This window comes from Cherax quadricarinatus, chromosome 93 (genome assembly GCF_038502225.1).
Source record: "Cherax quadricarinatus isolate ZL_2023a chromosome 93, ASM3850222v1, whole genome shotgun sequence".
Taxonomy (NCBI): domain Eukaryota; kingdom Metazoa; phylum Arthropoda; class Malacostraca; order Decapoda; family Parastacidae; genus Cherax; species Cherax quadricarinatus.
Window position 1 is genome coordinate 2,808,778 of NC_091384.1, and position 24,906 is coordinate 2,833,683.

At 45.0% G+C, this 24,906-nt stretch overlaps 1 protein-coding gene across 3 annotated transcripts in view; it reads right to left on the minus strand.

Annotated features, from left to right (window-relative positions):
* LOC128703436 (uncharacterized) overlaps positions 1-12,721 on the minus strand; it is a 26,413-nt gene extending 13,692 nt beyond the window's left edge. Inside the window, exons 1-3 of one of the 3 annotated variants that reach the window (XM_053798090.2) lie at positions 8,639-8,827; positions 5,343-5,471; positions 402-508 (exon numbers count right to left, since the gene is read on the minus strand). In XM_053798090.2, the coding sequence (XP_053654065.1) occupies positions 402-508; positions 5,343-5,471; positions 8,639-8,663 (261 nt within the window). In that variant the 5' untranslated portion in view covers positions 8,664-8,827. Of the gene's footprint in view, positions 1-401; positions 509-5,342; positions 5,472-8,638; positions 8,828-12,619 lie in introns of those variants that run through there. The other 2 variants (XM_053798091.2, XM_053798089.2) reach the window with 2 other exon arrangements.
* Positions 12,722-24,906: the final 12,185 nt, after the last annotated feature.

Consider the following 24,906-nt stretch of genomic DNA (forward strand, 5'->3'; position numbering starts at 1 on the left):
GTAATTATGTAGGTAATTATGTAGGTAATTAGGTCATTTGTACTAGGAATCTACAAAAAAATATGATAGGAATCTACGTCATTATCATGGTACGTTTCTACGTACATTGTAGTTAATACTCTATGATGTTTAAATAGGTATTTGGAGGAGCATGGGGCTCAAAAATAGGTGCTGAAGTATGGTACCTAATTACTTTCCTTAATATGCAGATGTAGGTAGGCGCTTTGAGCTTAATCCTGATGAAAATAGGTACTGGAGGTTGGAACATAGGTACATTCTTTTGCATATAAATGTAGACAGGTGCTTGGAGCTAAATTCTCACTAAAATAGGTACAAATGTACATAGGTTCTTTGAGTTTAATCCTGACCAAAATAGGAACTGGAAAATGGAACATAATTACCGTCTCGTCCTCAGTGCCTATGTACTCAGCTATGGCAGGATCCGTCGGGGCGAAGTCCGGGATAACACACACTGGCGTATGTATCACGAAGTGTGGGGAATTCTCCACTGTGGAGAGATACATAGTGTAGGTAAGTGATACACAGTGTAGGTAGGTGATACATAATGTAGGTAGGTGATACATAGTGTAGGTAAGTGATACATAGTGTAGGTGGGTGATACATAGTGTAGGTAGGTGATACATAGTGTAGGTAGGTGATACATAGTGTAGGTAGGTGATACATAGTGTAGGTAGGTGATACATAGTGTAGGTAAGTGATACATAGTGTAGGTAAGTGATACATAGTGTAGGTAGGTGATACATAGTGTAGGTAGGTGATACATAGTGTAGGTAAGTGATACATAGTGTAGGTAAGTGATACATAGTGTAGGTAGGTGATACATAGTGTAGGTAAGTGATACACAGTGTAGGTAGGTGATACATAGTGTAGGTAAGTGATACATAGTGTAGGTAGGTGATACATAGTGTAGGTAAGTGATACACAGTGTAGGTAGGTGATACATAGTGTAGGTAAGTGATACATAGTGTAGGTAAGTGATACACAGTGTAGGTGGGTGATACATAGTGTAGGAAAGTGATACATAGTGTAGGTAAGTGATACACAGTGTAGGTAGGTGATACATAGTGTAGGTAGGTGATACATAGTGTAGGTAAGTGATACACAGTGTAGGTAGGCGATACATAGTGTAGGTAGGTGATACATAGTGTAGGTAAGTGATACACAGTGTAGGTGGGTGATACATAGTGTAGGTAAGTGATACATAGTGTAGGTAGATGATACATAGTGTAGGTAGGTGATACATAGTGTAGGTAAGTGATACACAGTGTAGGTAGGTGATACACAGTGTAGGTAAGTGATACACAGTGTAGGTAGGTGATACATTGTGTAGGTAGGTGATACATAGTGTAGGTAAGTGATACATAGTGTAGGTGGGTCATACATAGTGTAGGTAGATGATACATAGTGTAGGAAGGTGACACATAGTGTAGGTGGGTGATACATAGTGTAGGTAGGTTATACAGAGTGTAGGTAAGTGATACATAGTGTAGGTAAGTGATACACAGTGTAGGTAGGCGATACATAGTGTAGGTAGGTGATACATAGTGTAGGTAAGTGATTCATAGTGTAGGTGGGTGATACATAGTGTAGGTAGATGATACATAGTGTAGGAAGGTGATACATAGTGTAGGTGGGTGATACATAGTGTAGGTAGGTGATACATAGTGTAGGTAGGTGATACATAGTGTGTGATGTAGTCCAGCTGGGCTTGTGAGGTCTCTGGGGAGACCTAATTTAAACAATTATATGGTCGCACCTTGCCTTGGCAAACGTCTGTCAGCCACGCCCACGTCTGAGGTCTTTTGTTCTTGACGGTTTCAGACCTAGGCGTCAGGTCGTACACGTGGTTGTGGAGGGTGCTTGGACCACCATAAAAGCCCAAGGAAGAGCATGATCAGGGGATTCGAGCGGAGCTGCTGATGGGGTGCAGAGCTCCTGAGCAGAGACTTCGAGCGGAGCTGCTGCTGGGGTTCAGAGCTCCTGAGCAGAGACTTCGAGCGGAGCTGCTGCTGGGGTGCAGAGCTCCTGAGCAGAGACTTCGAGCGGAGCTGCTGCTGGGGTGCAGAGCTCCTGAGCAGAGACTTCGAGCGGAGCTGCTGCTGGGGTGCAGAGCTCCTGAGCAGAGACTTCGAGCGGAGCTGCTGCTGGGGTGCAGGGCTCGGGAGAAGGCTGCTGAAGTCTCTGGAGGAGACTGTTGGAGGCAGTGGGCAGAGTACTGGCTTGGCGCAGTACTCGTGCTGTGTAGGTCTTGGGACCTGTGGCTTAGTTCCTGTGATGAACTGCCCTCTGAACTATATTGTTAGTTATATTCATTCTCGTCAAGTTGATTGTGTTCCCTGTCTCACCGCTTACATACCACCCCATTTATCTAAACCACAATAATGTTCTCCTGTTCCCAAATATATTAGTGTACAAGGACTTAATAATAAACTGTGTTTGAGTTGAATAGAAATACTCACTGTCCCCGTTATTTTCTCCATTTATTTATGTTTAGTTAAAGTAGTGAGAGGGTGAGTAGTGTGGTGGGTAGAGTAATGAGAGGTGAGGGTGTAGTCACCAGTGACCTTCACATTACCTACCTCTGCATACCTCACTCCTACCACCTCGCCTGTCCCCTACCTACTAACTCCCCCCGCTTACCCCCATATTCCCCTAATCATTACCCCCCTACATGACATGGATTTTTTTTTTTACTCAAACACAGTTTATTATTAAGTCCTTGTACAATAATATATTTGGGAACAGGAGAACATTATTGTGGTTTAGATAAATGGGGTGGTATGTATGCGGTGAGACAGGGAACACAATCAACTTGACCAAAATGAATGTAACTTACAATATAGTTCAGAGGGCAGTTCATCACAGGAACTAAGCCACAGGTCCCAAGACCTACACAGCACGAGTACTGTGCCAAGCCAGTACTCTGCCTAGTGCCTCCAACAGTCTCCTCCAGAGACTTCAGCAGCCTTCTCCCGAGCCCTGCACCCCAGCAGCAGCTCCGCTCGAAGTCTATGCTCAGGAGCTCTGCACCCCAGCAGCAGCTCCGCTCGAAGTCTATGCTCAGGAGCTCTGCACCCCAGCAGCAGCTCCGCTCGAAGTCTCTGCTCAGGAGCTCTGCACCCCAGCAGCAGCTCCGCTCGAAGTCTATGCTCAGGAGCTCTGCACCCCAGCAGCAGCTCCGCTCGAAGTCTATGCTCAGGAGCTCTGCAAGTGAGGAAGGAAAAGTGTAGGTAGAGATAAAAGTAGGTAGGTGATAAAAGTGAGGTAGGTGACCCAAAGTGTAGGTAGGTGAAAAAGTGAGGTAAGGAACATAGGAGGTAAGGAAAAGGGTGAGGTATGATACATAGGGTGGGGAAAAGTAGGAGGTGGACAAGGTGGGTTACAGGGGGAGGAAAAAAGGAGGATGGATACATGGGAAAAGGATACATGGTGAAGGGGGGATCCAAGGGGAGGTGATACAAGTGAGATAGGTATAAAGTGGGTAGGGAAAATGTAGGAAGGAACATATTAGGAAGGGGAAACAGTGGGTAGGTGAAAATAGGTAGGAAGGGATAAAAGTGTAGGAGGTGAACATGGGAGGGGAAACAGAGGTGGGGTGAACAAGGGGAACACAGTGGGGAGGTGATAAAGTGTAGGTAGGTGATACACAGGAGGAAGGATAAAGGGGGTAGGTGAAAAAAGGGGAGGTAAGGATACATAGTGTAGGGGTGTGTAGGTAGGTGATACATAGTGTAGGTAGGTGATACATAATGTAGGTAGGTGACACATGGTGTAGGTGGGTATATGCGGGTTTTTGTACTCTTGTGTACTCCCACTTACTCCCAGGTACTCTCAGGTACTCCCAGGTACTCCCAGGTGTTCCTAGGTACACCCAGGTACTCTCAGGTACTCCCAGGTACACCCAGGTACTCCCAGGAGCCCCCAGGTACTCCCAGATACTCCCAGGTACTCCCAGGTACTCCCAGATACTCTCAAGTACTCCCAGGCACTCCCAGGTACTCCTAGGTACACCCAGGTACTCTCAGGAACCCCCAGGAATTTCCAGATACTCCCAGGTACTCCCAGGAACTCCCAGGTACTTCTAGGTACACCCAGGTACTCCCAGGTACTCCCAGATACTCCCAGGTACTCCCAGATACTCCCAGGTACTCTCAGGTACTCCCAGGTGCTCTCAGGTACTCCCAGATACTCCCAGGTATTTCTAGGTACACCCAGGTACTCCCAGGTACTCTCAGGAACTCCCAAGTACTCCCAGGTACACCCAGATACTCCAAGGAACCCCCAGGTACTCCCAGGTACTCCCAGATACTCCCAAGTACTCCCAGGCACTCCCAGGTACTCCTAGGTACACCCAGGTACTCTCAGGAACCCCCAGGTATTCCCAGATACTTCCAGATGCTCCCAGGTACTCCCAGGAACTCTCAGGTACTCCTAGGTACACCCAGGTACTCCCAGGTACTCTCAGGTACTCCCAGGTGCTCTCAGGTACTCCCAGATACTCCCAGGTATTCCTAGGTACACCCAGGTACTCCCAGGTACTCACAGATACTCTCATTTACTCCCAGATACTCTTTGGTACTCCCAGATACTCCCAGGTACTCCCAGATACTCCCAGGTACTCCCAGATACTCCCAGGTACTCTCAGGTACTCCCAGGTACTCCTAGGTACACCCAGGTACTCCCAGGAACCCCCAGGTACTCCCAGATACTCCCAGGTACTCCCAGGTACTCCCAGATACTCCCAGGTACTCCCAGGCACTCCCAGATGCTCCTAGGTGCACTCAGGTACTCCCAGGAACTCCCGTTTACTCCCAGGTACTCCTGGGTACTCTCAGGTACTCCCGGGTACTCCCAGGTATTCCCAGATACTCCCAGATACTCCCAGGCACTCCAAGGAACTCTCAGGTACTCCTAGGTACACCCAGGTACTCCTAGGTACACCCAGGTACTCCCAGGTACTCGCAGGTACTCCTAGGTACACCTAGGTACTCCCAGGTACTCCCAGGCACTCCTAGGTACACCCAGGTACTCCCAGGTACTCCCAGGTACTCCTAGCTACACCCAGGTACTCCTAGGTACACCCAGGTACTCCCAGGTACTCTCAGGTACTCCTAGGTACACCCAGGTACTCCCAGGTACTCCCAGGTACTCCCAGGTACTCCCAGGTACTCCCAGGCACTCTTGGGTACTCCCAGGTACTCCCGGGTACTCCCATGTACTCCCGGGTACTCCCAGGTACTCCCGGGTACTCCCAGGTACTCCCAGGTACTCCCAGATACTCCCGGGTACTCCCAGGTACTCCCAGGTACTATACAACTCACCGTCACAGCCAGTCCCACAAGGTCGGGGGGAGAGAGACGGTCTCAGGTTGTAGGTCATGAAATAGAAGCCGTAGATCAAGGAAGCTGTTGCTGCCAGCGTCAGGTACGCAGCACGTCTCGCCTCCATATCTGAAAGTGAAGCCAATGTGAAGGTGATCATTGTTACTGTGTGTGTGTGTGTGTGTGTGTGTGTGTGTGTGTGTGTGTGTGTGTGTGTGTGTGTGTGTGTGTGTGTGTGTGTGTGTGTGTGTGTGTGAGTGGGTGTGTGTGTGTGTGTGTGTGTGTGTGTGTGTGTGTGTGTGTGTGTGTGTGTACTCACCTAATTGTACTCACCTAATTGTGGTTGCAGGGGTCGAGACTCAGCTCCTGGCCCCGCCTCTTCACTGATCGCTACTGGATCCTCTCTCTCTCTGCTTCCTGAGCTTTGTCATACCTCTTCTTAAAACTATGTATGGTTCCTGCCTCCACTACTTAACTTGCTAGGCTATTCCACTTGCTGACAACTCTATGACTGAAGAAATACTTCCTAACGTCCCTGTGACTCGTCTGAGTCTTCAGCTTCCACTTGTGACCCCTTGTCCCTGTGTCCCCTCTCTGGAACATCCTATCTCTGTCCACCTTGTCTATTCCCCGCAGTATCTTGTATGTCGTTATCATGTCTCCCCTGACCCTTCTGTCCTCCAGTGTCGTCAGTCCGATTTCCCTTAACCTTTCCTCGTACGACATTCCCTTGAGCTCTGGGACTAGCCTTATTGCAAACCTTTGTACTTTCTCTAACTTCTTGACGTGCTTGACCAGGTGTGGGTTCCAGACTGGTGCTGCATACTCCAGTATGTGTGTGTGTGTGTGTGTGTGTGTCTGTGTGTGTGTGTACTCACCTAATTACTCACCTAATTGTGGTTGCAGGGGTCGAGACTCAGCTCCTGGCCCCGCCTCTTCACTGGCCGCTACTAGGTCCTCCCTCACTCTGCTCCATGAGCTTTGTCATACCTCGTCTTAAAGCTATGTATAGTTCCTGCCTTCACTACATCACTCGCCAACTTCCATCACTTCCTGACAACTCTGTGACTGAAGAAATACTTCCTAACATCCCTTTGACTTATCTGAGTCTTCAACTTCCAATTGTGTCCCCTTGTTGCTGTGTCTCATCTCTGGAACATCCTGTCTCTGTCCACCTTGTCTATTCCACGCAGTATTTTGTATGTCGTTATCATGTCTCCCCTGACCCTCCTGTTCTCCAGTGTCGTCAGGCCGATTTCCCTTAACCTCTCCTCGTAGGACATTCCCCTTAGCTCTGGGACTAGTCTTGTTGCAAACCTTTGCACTTTCTCTAATTTCCTGACGTGCTTGACCAGGTGTGGGTTCCACACTGGTGCTGCATACTCCAGTATGGGCCTGACGTACACAGTGCACAGAGTCTTGAACGATTCCTTACTGAGGTATCGGAACACTATTCTCAGGTTTGCCAGGCTCCCATATGTTGCAGCAGTTATCTGGTTGATGTGTACCTCCGGAGATCTTCTTCTTCTTCTTCTGTTGGGTTTCAGGGCCACTGACAGCATACGCATCGAGCCCGGCCGTCCAGTGCTAGGAAAGGGAATATCGACCAAATCGGAAGAATGTCTTGACTAATAACTATGTATCATATGTCTCTGATACGCCCTGAATCCAGCTGGAAGGAGCAGGTACAGGCCAATATCTCCTGACGGTCCAGAGGTCGAAACCCCTCCCCATTGAGGAGGACAGGTAGAGTGAAAGTATGCACCCCAAGCGTGCGCAAGGCCGCACGGAGAGTAGTCCGTGCAGAGTGGTAACGTGGCCACCACAGCAGGAAGTGTTCCACCTTCTCAGGCTGTGAGGGACACCACGGGCAGTATGGAGAATCCGTCATCCGAAGGCGGTACAGATGAGCCGCCAGTCGCATGTGCCCGACTCGAAGGCGAGTCAGTGCAACGTCCACCGAGCGGTTGGGATGGCGAACCCAAGGGCAAGGGCCATTAAAAGTTCGGACAGAGCCCAACGCCGAAGAAGAAAGGGAGTGTGCCATGCCCTCTTGCCACTGATGACGGATTTCCTTCCTAACAGCCCTTGTGAAATCACTGTGGCCCAGGGCAAGTGGAGTAACAGTAGGAAGTGTGTGCGCGAGGGAGGCCGCCCGATCTGCCACTTCATTGCCCCAGATTCCAACATGGGCGGGTACCCACTGAAGGGAGATGCTCCAACCTTGGCGCCGCAAGAAGCGCAGGAGGAGAGATTGTGTCCGACGAACGAGGACGCGCAGTGATCGTGGACGGGCAGAGCACAAAAGTGCCAGGGAAGATTGGGAATCTGAGAAGAGAACCAATGGTTGTGGGGGAATGTGATCTAGGACAAAAGCCAGAGCCTGGTGAATGGTGAAGAGCTCCCCTGCCAGAACAGAATAAGCAGGGTCCAACCGCCACGTTTGACACAGGGAGTGATTAGCGAAGAAGGCCGCAGATGATGTAGAAGGGGGAGAGGACCGTGCCGAGCCATCCATGTAGACGGAGAATGAAGAGCCATATGTAACAGAGCGAAACTCTTCAAATAGAAATGCAACTAACTGAGGGGGGTTCCCTGTTCCTGTAGTGCCAATCCAAGTGTATGTATCGCGTCAGGTCCAGCCAGGGAATTGCCGGAGAGTGGAGAGGGGAGGGAGTCATCACAAGTGCAGGAAGTGAAAGGCAGATCAGGGAACGCTGGGCTCTGGCTACAAAGGAAGGCTGAACCAAACGTGGGGAGACAAAGGCTGTCTCCCACATCTGTGAAGAGAGGCGACAGGGGTGGGTACCAGACAGAGAGGCCATATGATGGAGTCGTAAACAGTTCCTCGCTGTCCTCACCGACGAGAGAGGGAATATCCCTGACTGCCTCCAAGGCTGCAATACGGGTGGAGGGGAATGCCCTCAGCATATTACGGATGGCTGAATTTTGGAGAATGTCTAAGCGATGAAGAGAGGAGGAAGAAGCCGAGCCATACACCTCACTCGCATAAGTGAGCTTGCTGCGAACCATAGCTGTATAGAACTTATAGAGAAGGTCTCGATCCGCCCCCACTTGGTGCCAGAGATCCGGCGCATAAGTGCAATGAGACGTGCACACGAGAGGTGGAGGGCCGCTATGTGTTTCTACCATTTCAAGAATGGTGTATCTAAGGTGACTCCCAACCAACGATGAGAGAAGACCAAAGGGATTGGCGTCTGGTTCAATGAGACTGATGGAAGAGTGGGGAGTCGGAGTCTAGTAAAGCATAAGAGCTTGGACTTAGTGTCACTAACCTCCAAACCCCAGGTGGTGGCCCATGATGTTATGCGTTGCAGGGCACCCTGAAGTCTTTCCTGTGCCGTCAGTAAAGCCGGGGCACTGCACATAAGGGCCACATCATCCGCATATACCAGGGTATGCACTCCCTGCATGGAAGGGAGATCCGACAATAAGACAGAGAAAAGGAGTGGGCTAAGAACAGATCCCTGGGGCACTCCCCGGTATACAGGACAGGGTGAGGACAAAGCGCCACTCACTGCTACACGAAAGGTCCTCCCTTGCAAAAAGTTGCGTATCCAGCAGAGGGGAGCTCCTGTCAGCCTCATGCGGGCCAGTTTGAAAACAATTGCTGTGTGTGGCGCAGAGTCAAACGCTCCGCATAGGTCCAAAAATGCAGCCAGAAGGAACTCCCGGCATTCGAAAGAAGTGTGCACGAGCTGTGTAAATTGAAGCAAAGGGTCGAGGGTGGATCGACCTTCTCGGAAGCCACTCGGGTTATCAGGCAGGAGGCCATGTTCCTCAGTCCACCAAGAGAGACGAGTAGCCAACAGTCGTTCCAGCACCTTACCCAAGCGTTAAAATGGTATAAAATACCGACAGGTTGTTAGGTAAGACACATATGCAACAGTTAGGTATCTTTATTTCGAAACGTTTCGCCTACACAGTAGGCTTCTTCAGTCGAGTACAGAAAAGTTGATAGAAGCAGAAGATACTTGAAGGGTGATGGACTGATTACATCGTCTTCAAGTATTTTCGGCTTCTATCAACTTTTCTGTACTCGACTGAAGAAGCCTCCTGTGTAGGCGAAACGTTTCGAAATAAAGATACCTAACCGTTGCATATGTGTCTTACCTAGCAACCTTACCCAAGCAAAGGCAGTAGAGCAATGGTCCGGTAAGAACTCGGTTGGGTATCATCCTTGCCCGGCTTTAGAATCGGAATCAGAAGAGAGTGTTTCCACATTTCAGGGAAGACACCAGTCTTCATGACTTTGCATTTGGCGGATATATATATATATATATATATATATATATATATATATATATATATATATATATATATATATATATATATATATATATATATATATATATATATATATATATATATATATATATACAATATCCTGGCTGCAACAATTCACAATATATCTCAGTGTATATACACTGAGAGGTGTATATCTCAGTGTATATACACTGAGAGGTGTATATCTCAGTGTATATACACTGAGAGGTGTATATCTCAGTGTATATACACTGAGAGGTGTATATCTCAGTGTATATACACTGGTAGTTTACATTAATCAGTATTTTAGGTATTAAAGTATTCTTGACTGGTGGTGTACAGGTGACATGTAGCCTTAATGACCCTCGTGTAGTAGATAGTCTTGAAACCCCATTAACCAACCAACCAACCTTAATGACCCTCGTGTAGTAGATAGTCTTGAAACCCCATTAACCAACCAACCAGCCTTAATGACCCTCGTGTAGTAGATAGTCTTGAAACCCCATTAACCAACCAACCAGCCTTAATGACCCTCGTGTAGTAGATAGTCTTGAAACCTAATTAACCAACCAACCAGCCTTAATGACCCTCGTGTAGTAGATAGTCTTGAAACCCCATTAACCAACCAACCAGCCTTAATGACCCTCGTGTAGTAGATAGTCTTAAAACCCCATTAACCAACCAACCAGTCTTAATGACCCTCGTGTAGTAGATAGTCTTGAAACCCCATTAACCAACCAACCAGTCTTAATGACCCTCGTGTAGTAGATAGTCTTGAAACCCCATTAACCAACCAACCAGCCTTAATGACCCTCGTGTAGTAGATAGTCTTGAAACCCCATTAACCAACCAACAAGTCTTAATGACCCTCGTGTAGTAGATAGTCTTGAAACCCCATTAACCAACCAACCAGTCTTAATTACCCTCGTGTAGTAGATAGTCTTGAAACCCCATTAACCAACCAACCAGTCTTAATGACCCTCGTGTAGTAGATAGTCTTGAAACCCCATTAACCAACCAACCAACCTTAATGACCCTCGTGTAGTAGATAGTCTTGAAACCCCATTAACCAACCAACCAGTCTTAATGACCCTCGTGTAGTAGATAGTCTTGAAACCCCATTAACCAACCAACCAGTCTTAATTACCCTCGTGTAGTAGATAGTCTTGAAACCCCATTAACCAACCAACCAGTCTTAATGACCCTCGTGTAGTAGATAGTATTGAAACCCCATTAACCAACCAACCAGTCTTAATGACCCTCGTGTAGTAGATAGTCTTGAAACCCCATTAACCAACCAACCAGCCTTAATGACCCTCGTGTAGTAGATAGTCTTGAAACCCCATTAACCAACAAACCAGCCTTAATGACCCTCGTGTAGTAGATAGTCTTAAAACCCCATTAACCAACCAACCAGTCTTAATGACCCTCGTGTAGTAGATAGTCTTGAAACCCCATTAACCAACCAACCAGTCTTAATGACCCTCGTGTAGTAGATAGTCTTGAAACCCCATTAACCAACCAACCAGCCTTAATGACCCTCGTGTAGTAGATAGTCTTGAAACCCCATTAACCAACCAACAAGTCTTAATGACCCTCGTGTAGTAGATAGTCTTGAAACCCCATTAACCAACCAACCAGTCTTAATTACCCTCGTGTAGTAGATAGTCTTGAAACCCCATTAACCAACCAACCAGTCTTAATGACCCTCGTGTAGTAGATAGTCTTGAAACCCCATTAACCAACCAACCAACCTTAATGACCCTCGTGTAGTAGATAGTCTTGAAACCCCATTAACCAACCAACCAGTCTTAATGACCCTCGTGTAGTAGATAGTCTTGAAACCCCATTAACCAACCAACCAGTCTTAATTACCCTCGTGTAGTAGATAGTCTTGAAACCCCATTAACCAACCAACCAGTCTTAATGACCCTCGTGTAGTAGATAGTATTGAAACCCCATTAACCAACCAACCAGTCTTAATGACCCTCGTGTAGTAGATAGTCTTGAAACCCCATTAACCAACCAACCAGTCTTAATGACCCTCGTGTAGTAGATAGTCTTGAAACCCCATTAACCAACCAACCAGTCTTAATGACCCTCGTATAATAGATAGTCTTGAAACCCCATTAACCAACCAACCAGCCTTAATGATCCTCGTGTAGTAGATAGTCTTGAAACCCCATTAACCAACCAACCAGCCTTAATGACCCTCTTGTAGTAGATAGTCTTGAAACCCCATTAACCAACCAACCAGTCTTAATGACCCTCGTGTAATAGATAGTCTTGAAACCCCCAATAACCAACCAACCAGCCTTAATGACCCTCGTGTAGTAGATAGTCTTGAAACCCCATTAACCAACCAACCAGCCTTAATGACCCTCGTGTAGTAGATAGTCTTGAAACCCCATTAACCAACCAACCAACCAGCCTTAATGACCCTCGTGTAGTAGATAGTCTTGAAACCCCATTGACCAACCAACCAAGCAGCCTTAATGACCCTCGTGTAGTAGATAGTCTTGAAACCCCATTAACCAACTAACCAGCCTTAATGACCCTCGTGTAGTAGATAGTCTTGAAACCCCACTAACCAACCAACCAGCCTTAATGACCCTCGTGTAGTAGATAGTCTTGAAACCCCATTAACCAACCAACCAGCCTTAATTACCCTCGTGTAGTAGATAGTCTTGAAACCCCACTAACCAACCAACCAGCCTTAATGACCCTCGTGTAGTAGATGGTCTTGAAACCCCACTAACCAACCAACCAGCCTTAATGACCCTCGTGTAGTAGAAAGTCTTGAAACCCCATTGACCAACCAACCAACCAGCCTTAATGACCCTCGTGTAGTAGATAGTCTTGAAACCCCATTAACCAACCAACCAGCCTTAATGACCCTCGTGTAGTAGATAGTCTTGAAACCCCACTAACCATCTCTACCTCAATTCCGTATACCTATTAAATAACTCTGCATTGGTAACTGCTATTACCTTTTAACAGGAGAGAAGGAAGATCAACAGTGACGTTATTGCCGTTGAACTGTTACTGTCAGTAGGGTAGAATCCTGTCATCTAGTTCCTCGCTTTGTTATCTGCCACTATTGTTATCTATTGCGCAAGCTGTTATTAATTGGTTATCTTACGCGAGGCCATTTGAATTTCATTTCCTGTGTATACAAGGGCACTTCTGGCGGGGCCAAGAACTATGAATCGACCTCTTGAACCACAAATGGGTGAGTACACACAGGAGCTGTGACTCGACCCCTGCAACCACAAATATGTGAGTACACAAAGGAGCTGTGACTCGACCCCTGTAACCACAAATAGGTGAGTACACACAGGAGCTGTGACTCGACCCCTGTAACCACAAATAGGTGAGTACACACAGGAGCTGTGACTCGACCCCTGCAACCACAAATAGGTGAGTACACACAGGAGCTGTGACTCGACCCCTGCAACCACAAATAGGTGAGTACACACAGGAGCTGTGACTCGACCCCTGCAACCACAAATATGTGAGTACACAAAGGAGCTGTGACTCGACCCCTGTAACCACAAATATGTGAGTACACAAAGGAGCTGTGACTCGACCCCTGCAACAACAAATAGGTGAGTGCACACAGGAGCTGTGACTTGACCCCTGCAACCACAAATAGGTGAGTACACACAGGAGCTGTGACTCGACCCCCTGTAACCACAAATAGGTGAGTACACACAGGAGCTGTGACTCGACCCCCTGTAACCATAGATGCATACACACCAAAGGCCAAAACACAACCAAAGCCACTTCAAACTCACATAGGCCTCAACATTTGCTGCAGAGGCTTATGGTAATTACCAAAGCCATTCCAGGATGCTGGCCAGGGAGCCTACAATTCTGGTCCTAAAGCACACTTCACACAACGTTTCTGCCTGACTAGGACCATTAAGTAATCAAGTCGGTGCGAAACGTAGTCAGAATTTCCAATCTCGTAAATTCGGGTTATTTGTGTATATTTCCAATAGGTGTAATGTGACTAATTATTGTCTCTGGTTAAAGACTGGGCAGGAGATGCAGCATCCACCTGATAAAGAACAGAGGCGTCACGAGTGTACTAAGAGACAACACAGTGTCAGGGGCCCACGACTGTTCAACTGCCTCCCAGCATACATGGACCTCTGAGTTCAAGATCCATGGCTGTCTTCAAGACCCCTGGCTGTCTTCAAGACCCCTGGCTGTCTTCAAGACTCCTGGTTGTCTTCAAGTCTCCTGGCTGTCTTCAAGACTACTGGTTGTCTTCAAGTCTCCTGGCTGTCTTCAAGACCCCTGGCTGTCTTCAAGACCCCTGGCTGTCTTCAAGACTCCTGGCTGTCTTAAAGACTCCTGGCTGTCTTCAAGATTCCTGGCTGTCTTCAAGTCTCCTGGCTGTCTTCAAGACTCCTGGCTGTCTTCAAGACTCCTGGTTGTCTTCAAGACTCCTGGCTGTCTTCAAGACTCCTGGCTGTCTTCAAGACCCCTGGCTGTCTTCAATACTCCTGGCTGTCTTCAAGACTCATGGTTGTCTACAAGACCCCTGACTGTCTTCAAGACCCCTGGCTGTCTTCAAGACTCCTGGTTGTCTTCAAGACTCCTGGCTGTCTTCAAGACCCCTGGCTGTGTTCAAGACTCCTGGTTGTCTTCAAGACTCCTGGCTGTCTTCAAGACTCCTGGCTGTCTTCAAGACTCCTGGCTGTCTTCAAGATTCCTGGCTGTCTTCAAGTCTCCTGGCTGTCTTCAAGACTCCTGGCTGTCTTCAAGACTCCTGGTTGTCTTCAAGACTCCTGGTTGTCTTCAAGACCCCTGGCTGTCTTCAAGACTCCTGGTTGTCTTCAAGACTCCTGGCTGTCTTCAAGACTCCTGGCTGTCTTCAAGACCCCTGGCTGTCTTCAAGACTCCTGGTTGTCTACAAGACCCCTGGCTGTCTTCAAGACCCCTGGCTGTCTTCAAGACTCCTGGCTGTCTTCAAGACCCCTGGCTGTCTTCTAGACTCCTGGTTGTCTACAAGACCCCTGGCTGTCTTCAAGACTCCTGGTTGTCTTCAAGACTCCTGGCTGTCTTCAAGACTCCTGGCTGTCTTCAAGACTCCTGGCTGTCTTCAAGACCCCTGGCTGTCTTCAAGACCCCTGGCTGTCTTCAAGACTCCTGGTTGTCTTCAAGACTCCTGGCTGTCTTCAAGACTCCTGGTTGTCTTCAAGACTCCTGGTTGTCTACAAGACCCCTGGCTGTCTTCAAGACTCCTGGTTGTCTTCAAGACTCCTGGTTGTCTTCAAGACTCCTGGCTGTCTTCAAGACTCCTGGCTGTCTTCAAGACCCCTGGCTGTCTTCAAGACTCCTGGCTGTCTTCAAGACTCCTGGCTGTCTTCAAGACTCCTGGTTGTCTTCAAGACTCCTGGTTGTCTACAAGACCCCTGGCTGTCTTCAAGACTCCTGGTTGTCTTCAAGACTCCTGGTTGTCTTCAAGACTCCTGGCTGTCTTCAAGACTCCTGGCTGTCTTCAAGACCCCTGGCTGTCTTCAAGACTCCTGGCTGTCTTCAAGACTCCTGGCTGTCTTCAAGACCCCTGGCTGTCTTCAAGACTCCTGGCTGTCTTCAAGACTCCTGGTTGTCTTCAAGACCCCTGGCTGTCTTCAAGACCCCTGGCTGTCTTCAAGACCCCTGGCTGTCTTCAAGAGAGAGCTGGACAGACACCTAAAGTCAGTACCTGACCAACCGAGCTATGGTTCCTACGTTGGTTTATATGCCGCCAGCAGTAACAACCTGGGTGACCAGACACCGATCCACCACAAGATATGGTCTTGGACTGTACCGCAGGGGGCACTGACCCCCGAAACACCCAGCACTAGTGTCGAAGATTTGAAGTCGCTCGGATGAGGCATTCCACAACCCCAGCACGTCACTGCAGAGGAAAGGAATAGTGCAGAGTGGAGCATAGCCTTGTAAAGCAGCTAAATATTCACATTAAATATTTGAAGGCCATCAGGAGAGGTCCGTCACAAGTCATCACATGGAAATTAATATCCTAATTCCTTAACTGTTAATATAATCCCAGTGTTGTATAACCCCAGCCTCCTGCACCTCAGTGTTTGTATGATCCTTGGGGGTTTAGTGCTTAGTTTTGATTCGTTGTACCTTGATGCATGCAAAAGGAAAGTGAACCCTGGTCTGCAGTACTACTCGTAGACACCAGGTGGAAGGTGAACCCTTGTCTACAGTAATACTGGTAGGCACCAGGTGGAAGGTGAACCCTTGTCTACAGTAATACTGGTAGACACCAGGTGGAAGGTGAACCCTTGTCTACAGTAATACTGGTAGACACCAGGTGGAAGGTGAACCCTTGTCTACAGTAATACTGGTAGGCACCAGGTGGAAGGTGAACCCTTGTCTACAGTAATACTGGTAGACACCAGGTGGAGGGTCTCCCATGGTACTTCCATCTACATGGTAACACTCTGGGAGTCCTGCCACCTGACACAACTACCAATCAACTTAAGCAACACTAGAATATCAGTACAAGAGTTGATAGATTGAGTGGAAAGTTCTCAATGTGCTTAAATATTAGTATATTAAGTGCTCAACCCACAAGGGCCATTATTATTATTACTATTATAATCATGGGGGAGCACTAAACCCGTAGGATTATACAGCGCAAGTGGGGTGGAAGGCATTCGGGCTCAATTCAGGGAACTGGAGCACAGATCAAATTCCCTAGATCTAGAGCCCCTCACCCGGGGAATTATACAGTGCATGTTGGGGGGGGGGGGGAGGATGAAAGGTATTCAGGCTTAATTCTGGTAACCAGAGCACTGATCCAATTCCTGAGATCAAGAGCCCCTCACCAGCATCAAGGAACCTCCCTTGAGAGGATGTGTATATACAGCCTCTCCTCACTTATCGACGGAGTTCCGTTCCTAAGACCTCATTGGTAAACGAGAACATCGCTAAGTGAGGAGACGCTGTTCTTGAATAAATCATTTTAGAAGACCAACAAGTTGATAAGACACTTGTGCAACTGTTAGGCACCTTTGTTGTAAAACCATTTTACCACCCAGTGGCTTCTTCAGTCCAATACAGGTTTGAGGTAGTCTGTCCCTCAGTTTGGGACCGATGTGTTCAGTAGATCAAAACTTTGATTCTTTAAGTGCTAGAACCAAGCCAAGTAGGTCATTTCCTCTAGTTTTATTTTTTTTCATCATGGAGAAACACTAAACCCACATGGGTCATGGTGTTTGGGAATGAGAGGTATTCAGTTTCAATCCAACAAAAGGGAATTATTATTAATTCCCTTTTGTTGGATTAATAATAATAAAAATTAAGCGTTAAACCCACGAGGATCAGACAGAGCTGCAGGGTAGGGTGTGTCAACTATGTATTACAGTGAACCCCCGCTTAACAATCACCTCCCAATGCGACCAATTATATAAGTGTATTTATGTAAGTGTGTTTGTACGTGTATGTTTGGGGGTCTGAAATGGACTAATCTACTTCACAATATTCCGTATGGGAACAAATTCGTTCAGTAATGGCACCTGAACATACTTCTGGAATGAAATAATATCATAAACCGGGGGTCCACTGTATATTTGATCTGAAACTAACGAGGGTGGTGAGGATAACAGAGGTAGAGTAAGAAAGGGCTGTGAGGAATGCTAAAGGAAGAATTATCAAAGTTTGTGTAATAAATCACTTGCTGTCAAAAAGTTGAAGAGGGAGTGAGTGTCAAAGGTGGAGCCGTCAGCAAGGAGGGAAGATAAAGTAAGGGCATTAGAGCAGTGGCAACGTTGGAGGTAAATTCTGCATGCTTGCTGGTATTTATTATTATAATCAAGGGGGAAGCACTAAACCCATAGGATTATACAGTGCTTGGGGGAGGGATGGAAGGTATTCAGGTTTAACTCGGGGAACTGGAGCACAGATCCAGTTCCCTAGATCAAGAGCCCCTCACCAGCATCAAGGAACCTTCCTTGAGGGGATGCTTGCTGGTAGACACGTCAGTCCAACAGAATATGGCAAACTGAAATTGGAACCTGACAATTCTGAGTGGAACTGGGTGCAGGGAAAGGAAAGACAAGTCCAGTTCCATGGATCAAGAGCCCCTCAGTGACACTGCCCTTAAGGGGATTTCTTCTTAACTGGTTCCATCACAACTGAATTATTATTACAATTGAAATTAAGCACTAAACCCACAAGGGTCATAGTGTTCCATCACACACTGCTTTATTATTATTATTTTTACAATCATAACTAAAGGGAATTATTATAATAATTATAATTATAAATAATAAGGGAAAGCAGGGTAGAGGTCGGCCTAGGAAAGGTTGAAGGGAGGGGGTAAAGGAGGTTTTGTGTGCAAGGTGCTTGGACTTCCAGCAAACATGCGTGAGCATGTTAGATAGGAGTAAATGGAGACAAATGGTTTTAGGACTTGATGTGCTGTTGGAGTGTGAGCAAGGTAACATTAATGAAGCAATTCAGGGAAACCGGCAGGCCGGACTTGAGTCCTAGAGATGGGAAGTACAGTGTCTGCACTCTGAAGGAGGGGTGTTAATGTTCCACTTTTATAACTGTAGTATAAGCACACCTCTGGCAAGACAGTGATGGAGTGAATAATGGCAAAAGTTTTTCTTTTTTGGGTCACCCTGCCTTGGTGGGAAACAGCTGATGTGTTCATAATAGCAATAAAAAAAATCATAATTAAGCGCTAAACAAACTGCTTTACAAAGTTCTCACAGAAAGTCACTAGACTCTTTGATTTCCAACAGGATTCTTCCAATCAATTTGGATAAAAATAAAAATCTCCCATTAAAACCCCATTTTCATATCCTACAAACCCTAGTAATTTCATCTCGCACTAGTTTATGACAAGCGGTAATCTGGCTTGATCAAAGGAAGAGGAGTGCAATCCCAAATTCTTTAGATCATAAGCCTTTCATCAATCTCAAGGAACCTGCCTTGAGGAACACCCAGCTAACGGTCAGGGTATTGGCAGGAATATAGGGATCCCAACACACCTGAAGTGTAGAGAGGGTTGACTGTACATGAAAGTTAGAGGACAACAGAGGCTCTTATGAGTTGCAGACAAGACAGAGCACAACAGGGGTCATTGTGAGTTGCAGAGTTGCACATAAGAAAGAAGATAACAGGGATCATTGTGAGTCACAGATAAGACAAAGGACAACAGGGATCATTGTGAGTCGCAGATAAGACAGAGGACAACAGGGGTAGTTGTGAGTTGAAGAGTCACAGATAAGACAATTGGAAGACAACAGAGGTCACCTTCGGAAGTAAAACATGACTGTGTTGGGCGGCAAACCACCACCAGCAACCTAACTCAGTCGCTGAACTTCAGACAGGCCTCTGAAAGGAGGAAGTAAACCAAACCAGAAGAACTATATAATTCTGGCTGGAAAAAGAGACTAAGACATCGCAATATCCCCATAAATATCCTACAAGTTTATGAAAATCTTTTAGTCTCTCCCTACTGCCAAAAATATAAAAAGAATTCCATATTTATATTTTTTGGCAAAAACTCTTCCATAGGCATATTAGTAATTACCAAACACTTGGAGAATACACAAATAACCCGCACATAAAAGAGAGAAGCTTACGACGACGTTTCGGTCCGACTTGGACCATTGACAAAGTCAGTGTGACTTTGTCAATGGTCCAAGTCGGACCGAAACGTCGTCGTAAGCTTCTCTCTTTTATGTGCGGGTTATTTGTGTATCGTTCCAGTCACGGTATTGTGCCTTTTTGTTATTTATAACTTGGAGAATGGAATGAAAACAGACAGACTGAAGACTGAAAGTTACAATACACCAATGAAAATGGGTTGAGAAAGACTCAAATTTACAATAACAAAATTTATGAATATTGATATGTGGTGGTAAATGAGTTTATAAACATCAGCACAAACATTGGTAGGCAGCATCAGTGATCTGCTAAAACTCCCTTGACTTTTAATTAATTACAATCACATAAGTGGCTAGTGTCAACACAAGCTGTACAGAAATTTCTCGAAGTAAATAATAGTTTTTGGCATTTTAAAATAAAAGATATCGAGTTATAAGTCAACATTAAATACACATAATGTGATATCCAAAACTATAAAGAAAAAATATATTTTATTTCCTATGCGGCAATTCATGTGACACAAGTGTACATAAGAATGTCAAACCATGATGGGTCTGTTCGTCTTCAACATACTAATGTAAATTTTTGACTCGTAAATCAGATCACACCCTGAACAGTGTAGCCTTATTATAAAGCCCCTTCATGATACTGGAAAATAAGATGTACCTAGTTTCTTGTGGCTCTCAGAAATGTGAAGTTTGACGTGCAGGTAGCGATTAGCTGGACAAGCGAGAAAACGCTTGGACGTGGCTATTGTGGCATTTGTAAACATGTCAGTATCTGTTACTAGGGTTTATATCAACGTTGCTGCGTCCCGGACGGATGACCGACAGACACTTGGCTGACAGACAATTCACCAAAGGACGTTGGTCAAACGGACATTTCACCAAACGGACATATGGCCAAACAGATAATTAGGTTAAACTAGGTTAACATTACATTAGGTTTGTTATTTTATGGCCTTTTTAGGTTTATTATTATTTCTTCTTTTAAATGTTTGGAAAACGTGCTGTGATGAATACCAGTTCGGCCATATGTCCATCAGTGAGACGTCCATTTGGCCACCTGTCCCTCAGTGAAATGTCTGTCAGCCAAGTGTCCGATGATCATCCGTCCACAAGCACGCCGTTGTATACACTACCATAACAGAATTTTACTAATTTTCTTTCAATCAGGGCGAAGCACTAAACCTGTAGGGGTCACATAGTTCCTGGGGAATGGGAAACATTCAGACTGAATCCACAGGAGAAATAAGTTCAGATATTTGAATCAAGAGCCCCTCACTATCAAGGTACCACTTCCTCGAGGGAATAAGAACAGTTGATCCATAATATGAAACAAGTTTAACAACGGCTGTGTGATCCTTGCGGGTTTAGTGCTTCACTTGATTACAATAATGAATTTAGTGATTCCTGACGATATAATTTTTTTGCGCTTGAAGTGCTTCCGAACACTTAAGTTTAATACAGTTTTTCTATATAATATTTACTGCAATTTTAAATTAAGTCATAGGCCTAACCATTTGTTTTTACTATAATGATCATCCACCAAGATGACAAAAATAAATCTTTCACCATCATTTGCTCAATAGCTGTCTTGCCAGAAGTGTGCTGACACGAATCACATGACCTTCCGAACTGCAACACCCCCACCCCGCCACAGTGCAGACACTGCATTTTACACCTCCAGGAATGGAGTCCAGCTAACTGGTTGAATTGAATCTCTTCACAAATCATACCTTCACACTCCAATAGCAAGTCAAATCTCTAAAAATCACTTTTATTCCCATTCACCCCAATCAAATTTGCTCAAACATGCTTGCTGGATGTCAAAACATTTATCACTCAAACCACCTGCACACCCTCTGCCCCTAGGATAGGCCCTCCTCCCCTCCCACTGGGGAATTATATACCCTCTTGGTCACTCTATCCTGCTCCATTCTCTCTATGGGCCTGCAGGCATGCTACAGTGCTCCTTCTTTATTGTGTTCTTAACTGCCCAAACAGCTTCACTCCTTCATGCACCATCTGAAAACCTTTCATAATCCATAATTTCTGAACACTGAATTTGGATGTTCGCTCCACACATTGCTCTCAAACATGACATCACTCCCTCCAGATTCCTAACTTTAACATGCTCTGCTGCATTCCTCTATCTTTTTTTAATTAACACATTGGCCGCTTCCCGCCAAAGTAGGGTGGCTCAAAAAGAAAATGGTCCCCTATATACCCCTAATCCAAGTCTTGCTCTTCTCACAAAAAAAAATATAATTCTTTTGATACCATAGTACTGATTCTCCGCATTTGCGACGTCTGACATATTGCTCCCTTATCCACCCCGTCATATGCTTTTGCTAAATCCATATCAATATTACATACATAGGGAGTGTTAAACCTGTAGGGGATAACCTCTGGGGAAAGGGAAGCAATCAGACTGGACCCAAGAACATTAGCTCCATTTCCTTGAAACAAGAACCATTTACTGGCTTTAAGGCACCTCCTCTAAAAGATCCAGTCACGGTATTGTGCCTTTTTTTGTTATTTCCAGATTTATAAATATGACAAACAATCCCATGCATTATTATTCATTTATATTCTTCACCTGATCTACACATTTTACTCTTCCTGACTCATCCTCGTTTCTTCACTCCTGCTTTGTCTTCCCTTAACCTGTTCAGTAACCTGTGCAGTATACTTTATGATATATCAACAGGTTTCTTTTATAGTTCTTACCCTTTGTTTCCATTTCCCTTATACAAAGTAACTATTAAGGCTCTCTGCCAATCCTTAGTTCCTTTCATGTATGTATTAAACAAGACTCATGAAATCGTAATGACACGATTGCAAATAAACCATACCACGGGTGGGGTTTGAACCTGCGGTCAGAGAGTCTCAAAGCTCCAGACCGTCACGTTAGCCACTGGGCCACCTAGCTGACCCAATGGCTAACGTGACGGTCTGGAGTTTTGAGACTCTCTGACCGCGGGTTCAAACCCCACCCGTGGTATGTTTTTTTTTTTATGTATTAAACAAATTCACCAACTTCAAAACTGCACACCCATCTGCCTTTAACATCTCAGTCTTAATCCCTACTGATGCAGCTATTTTACCCCCTCTCATTCTAACAATTGCTTCTATGCTCTCCCCTATATTCACTTCTGATTCTTATTCCTACCAAGAATTCTAACCCTCCTCCCCATAGAATTAAAAAAACACTAGAGAGACAAAGACTATCAATAAATTCACACGAGGAGTGTGCATATACACATACACACTTTAGCATGCATGTATTGTATACCAGATGTTAGTAATCGTTGCAAGATTTACCTGTCATCTTACGAACTTATGAGACAAAAAGACCAGCACTCCTGCCAGAGTGTTAAACATTTAACAGGTCTCTGCTTGACACTCTGATGACAGGATGATACTGCTGCACCTCCCTGGGTGGCTGATGGAAGGCACTGATACTAATAATTACCATACAAACAGGTGCTCCTCAACGTACGATGGGGTAACATTCCAATGAACCCATTGTAAGTTGCAAATATCAAAAGCAAATATGAATATATGATAAGATAAATAAGTAGACAAATAATTAAATAAATAGCTACTGTGACTGAATAAGTAAATAAACAAATAATTACTGCAAATAAATACCAGTATTGAAAAGTAAATTAATGAATACAAGTTCATGTTATCAATAAATGTACAGTAGTGAATATCCTTTGCTATCACACCATCGTAAAGTCGAAATATGGTAAATCAAGCTATGATAAAGCAGGAAGCATCTGTACTGTTATAACACGACAGTGCACCTAACGTTTTGCAAGCTGAATTAATGAGTTTGCATTCAGTGGCGTACACAGCAATTATTCTAAATTCTTCAATCTCATAAAAGAAACTCAATGACTTTGGTGAAACAACCCTGAGGGGTTAAAACTCTTCCAATTTACATTTCTAGTGACTAATACTCATGTCATACACCCATGACCAGTTTCAGAGATGTTCCTGCCCTGTCAACCTGGCCGAGACCTGGCATGTTGAGTTTGTGTACGAGTGAGACTTATTCTGGGATTAGGCATTCTAAATGGAGTATCAAAACGGCTTGTCATTTCGACTCCTTTCACTCTAAAGCAACATTCACACTTAAATTATAAAGAAAATTGATCATATTAATACTGGTAGAATTACCGACAATATATTAGGTAAAAGGACACAAATGCAACTAATGTGACATTTTATTGTGGCAACGTTTCGCTCTCCAGGAGCTTTATCAAGCCATTAACGGTTTGATAAAGCTCCTGGAGAGCAAAACGTTGCCACAGTACAATGTCACATTAGTTGCATCTGTGTCCTTTTACTTAAAACTGATCATGTGAATGAATGTCATTTCCGATTAATAATTCAAAGATAATTGTCTAAAATCTAAAGAAAGATTTCTTGGTCAGCTGAGGTTTTTCACCGTCAGCTGAAGTGTGTCAGTGTCAGCTGAGACAGTTTAATGTCAGCCGAGGCATACAAGTGCTCCACTGTTTAAATTATAATTATATAAACAAATTATAATTATAATTATATAAATAATTATAATTATATAAACAAATCAAATATAATTTTTCAAAAAACAAAATTTTTAAACATAACTTAAAAATAACTTTTAAAATATAACATAAAAGAGACAAACAACGATTTAAAAAATATATATTCTTCAACAAAGTACAAAAAACACAAGATATAAAAAGATTTTCGCACTTTACATAAAAGGAACTGTCAAAATGTAGCCGGCGGCCATTACAGTCCAATCCATAATATCAAATGCATAAATATTCCCTCTTGCAATATTGCAAGGCTGTGCAACTTAGAAGCCGACAAATGGTCGAAGATACGTGGATAGATTTTAACCCTTAAACTGTCCAAACGTAGATCTACATTCATGCACATAGCGCTCCCGCCTTGATTTTCTCCATTTGAAAGCATGGAAAAAAAAAAACATAGATCTACGTTTGGAGAGTTTAATGGTTAATGAAGTCTTGCTCTTGTTGGATCTTCGACAAAAGTTCTTCTGAAGGACAAAAAATCATTCAGTAAGAGACTTGTTCTGTCCACGTGTCTGATTCTTTCCTTATAGTAAGAGCAGTGCACCACCACAGTGGTAGCAGTGCACCACCACAGTGGTAGCAGTGCACCACCAGTGGTAGCAGTGCACCACCACAGTAGTACCAGTACACCAACACACTACTATAAGGTGGGATATCTCTGTGGCTTACATGTGCTGCATTACGGCGAGGCTACACTGTATCAGGGTCAATACTCTCTCTCTCTCTCTCCTTTAAGCAATATCAGCTGATTAACAGAGTAAATAATGCATTTTACATCACAGAGCCCTACATTAGGCTGTTATTCATTCCCAGTAAACCCTCTATATTCTCGGCCTATTGAATCATGGATCCCGGTGCGCCGTGCTGCAGGTATTATACAATCTCTACATTTGTGCTCTGTCATATAATGTTCACCATTTCAATGTTATTTTCATGGAAAAAGAGTTAGACCCACAGGGAATAAACAGAACCTTGAAAATGGGAGGTAATCAGATTAGATCCAAAGAAAAGGCAGGCAGCTCTAATTACTCAGAT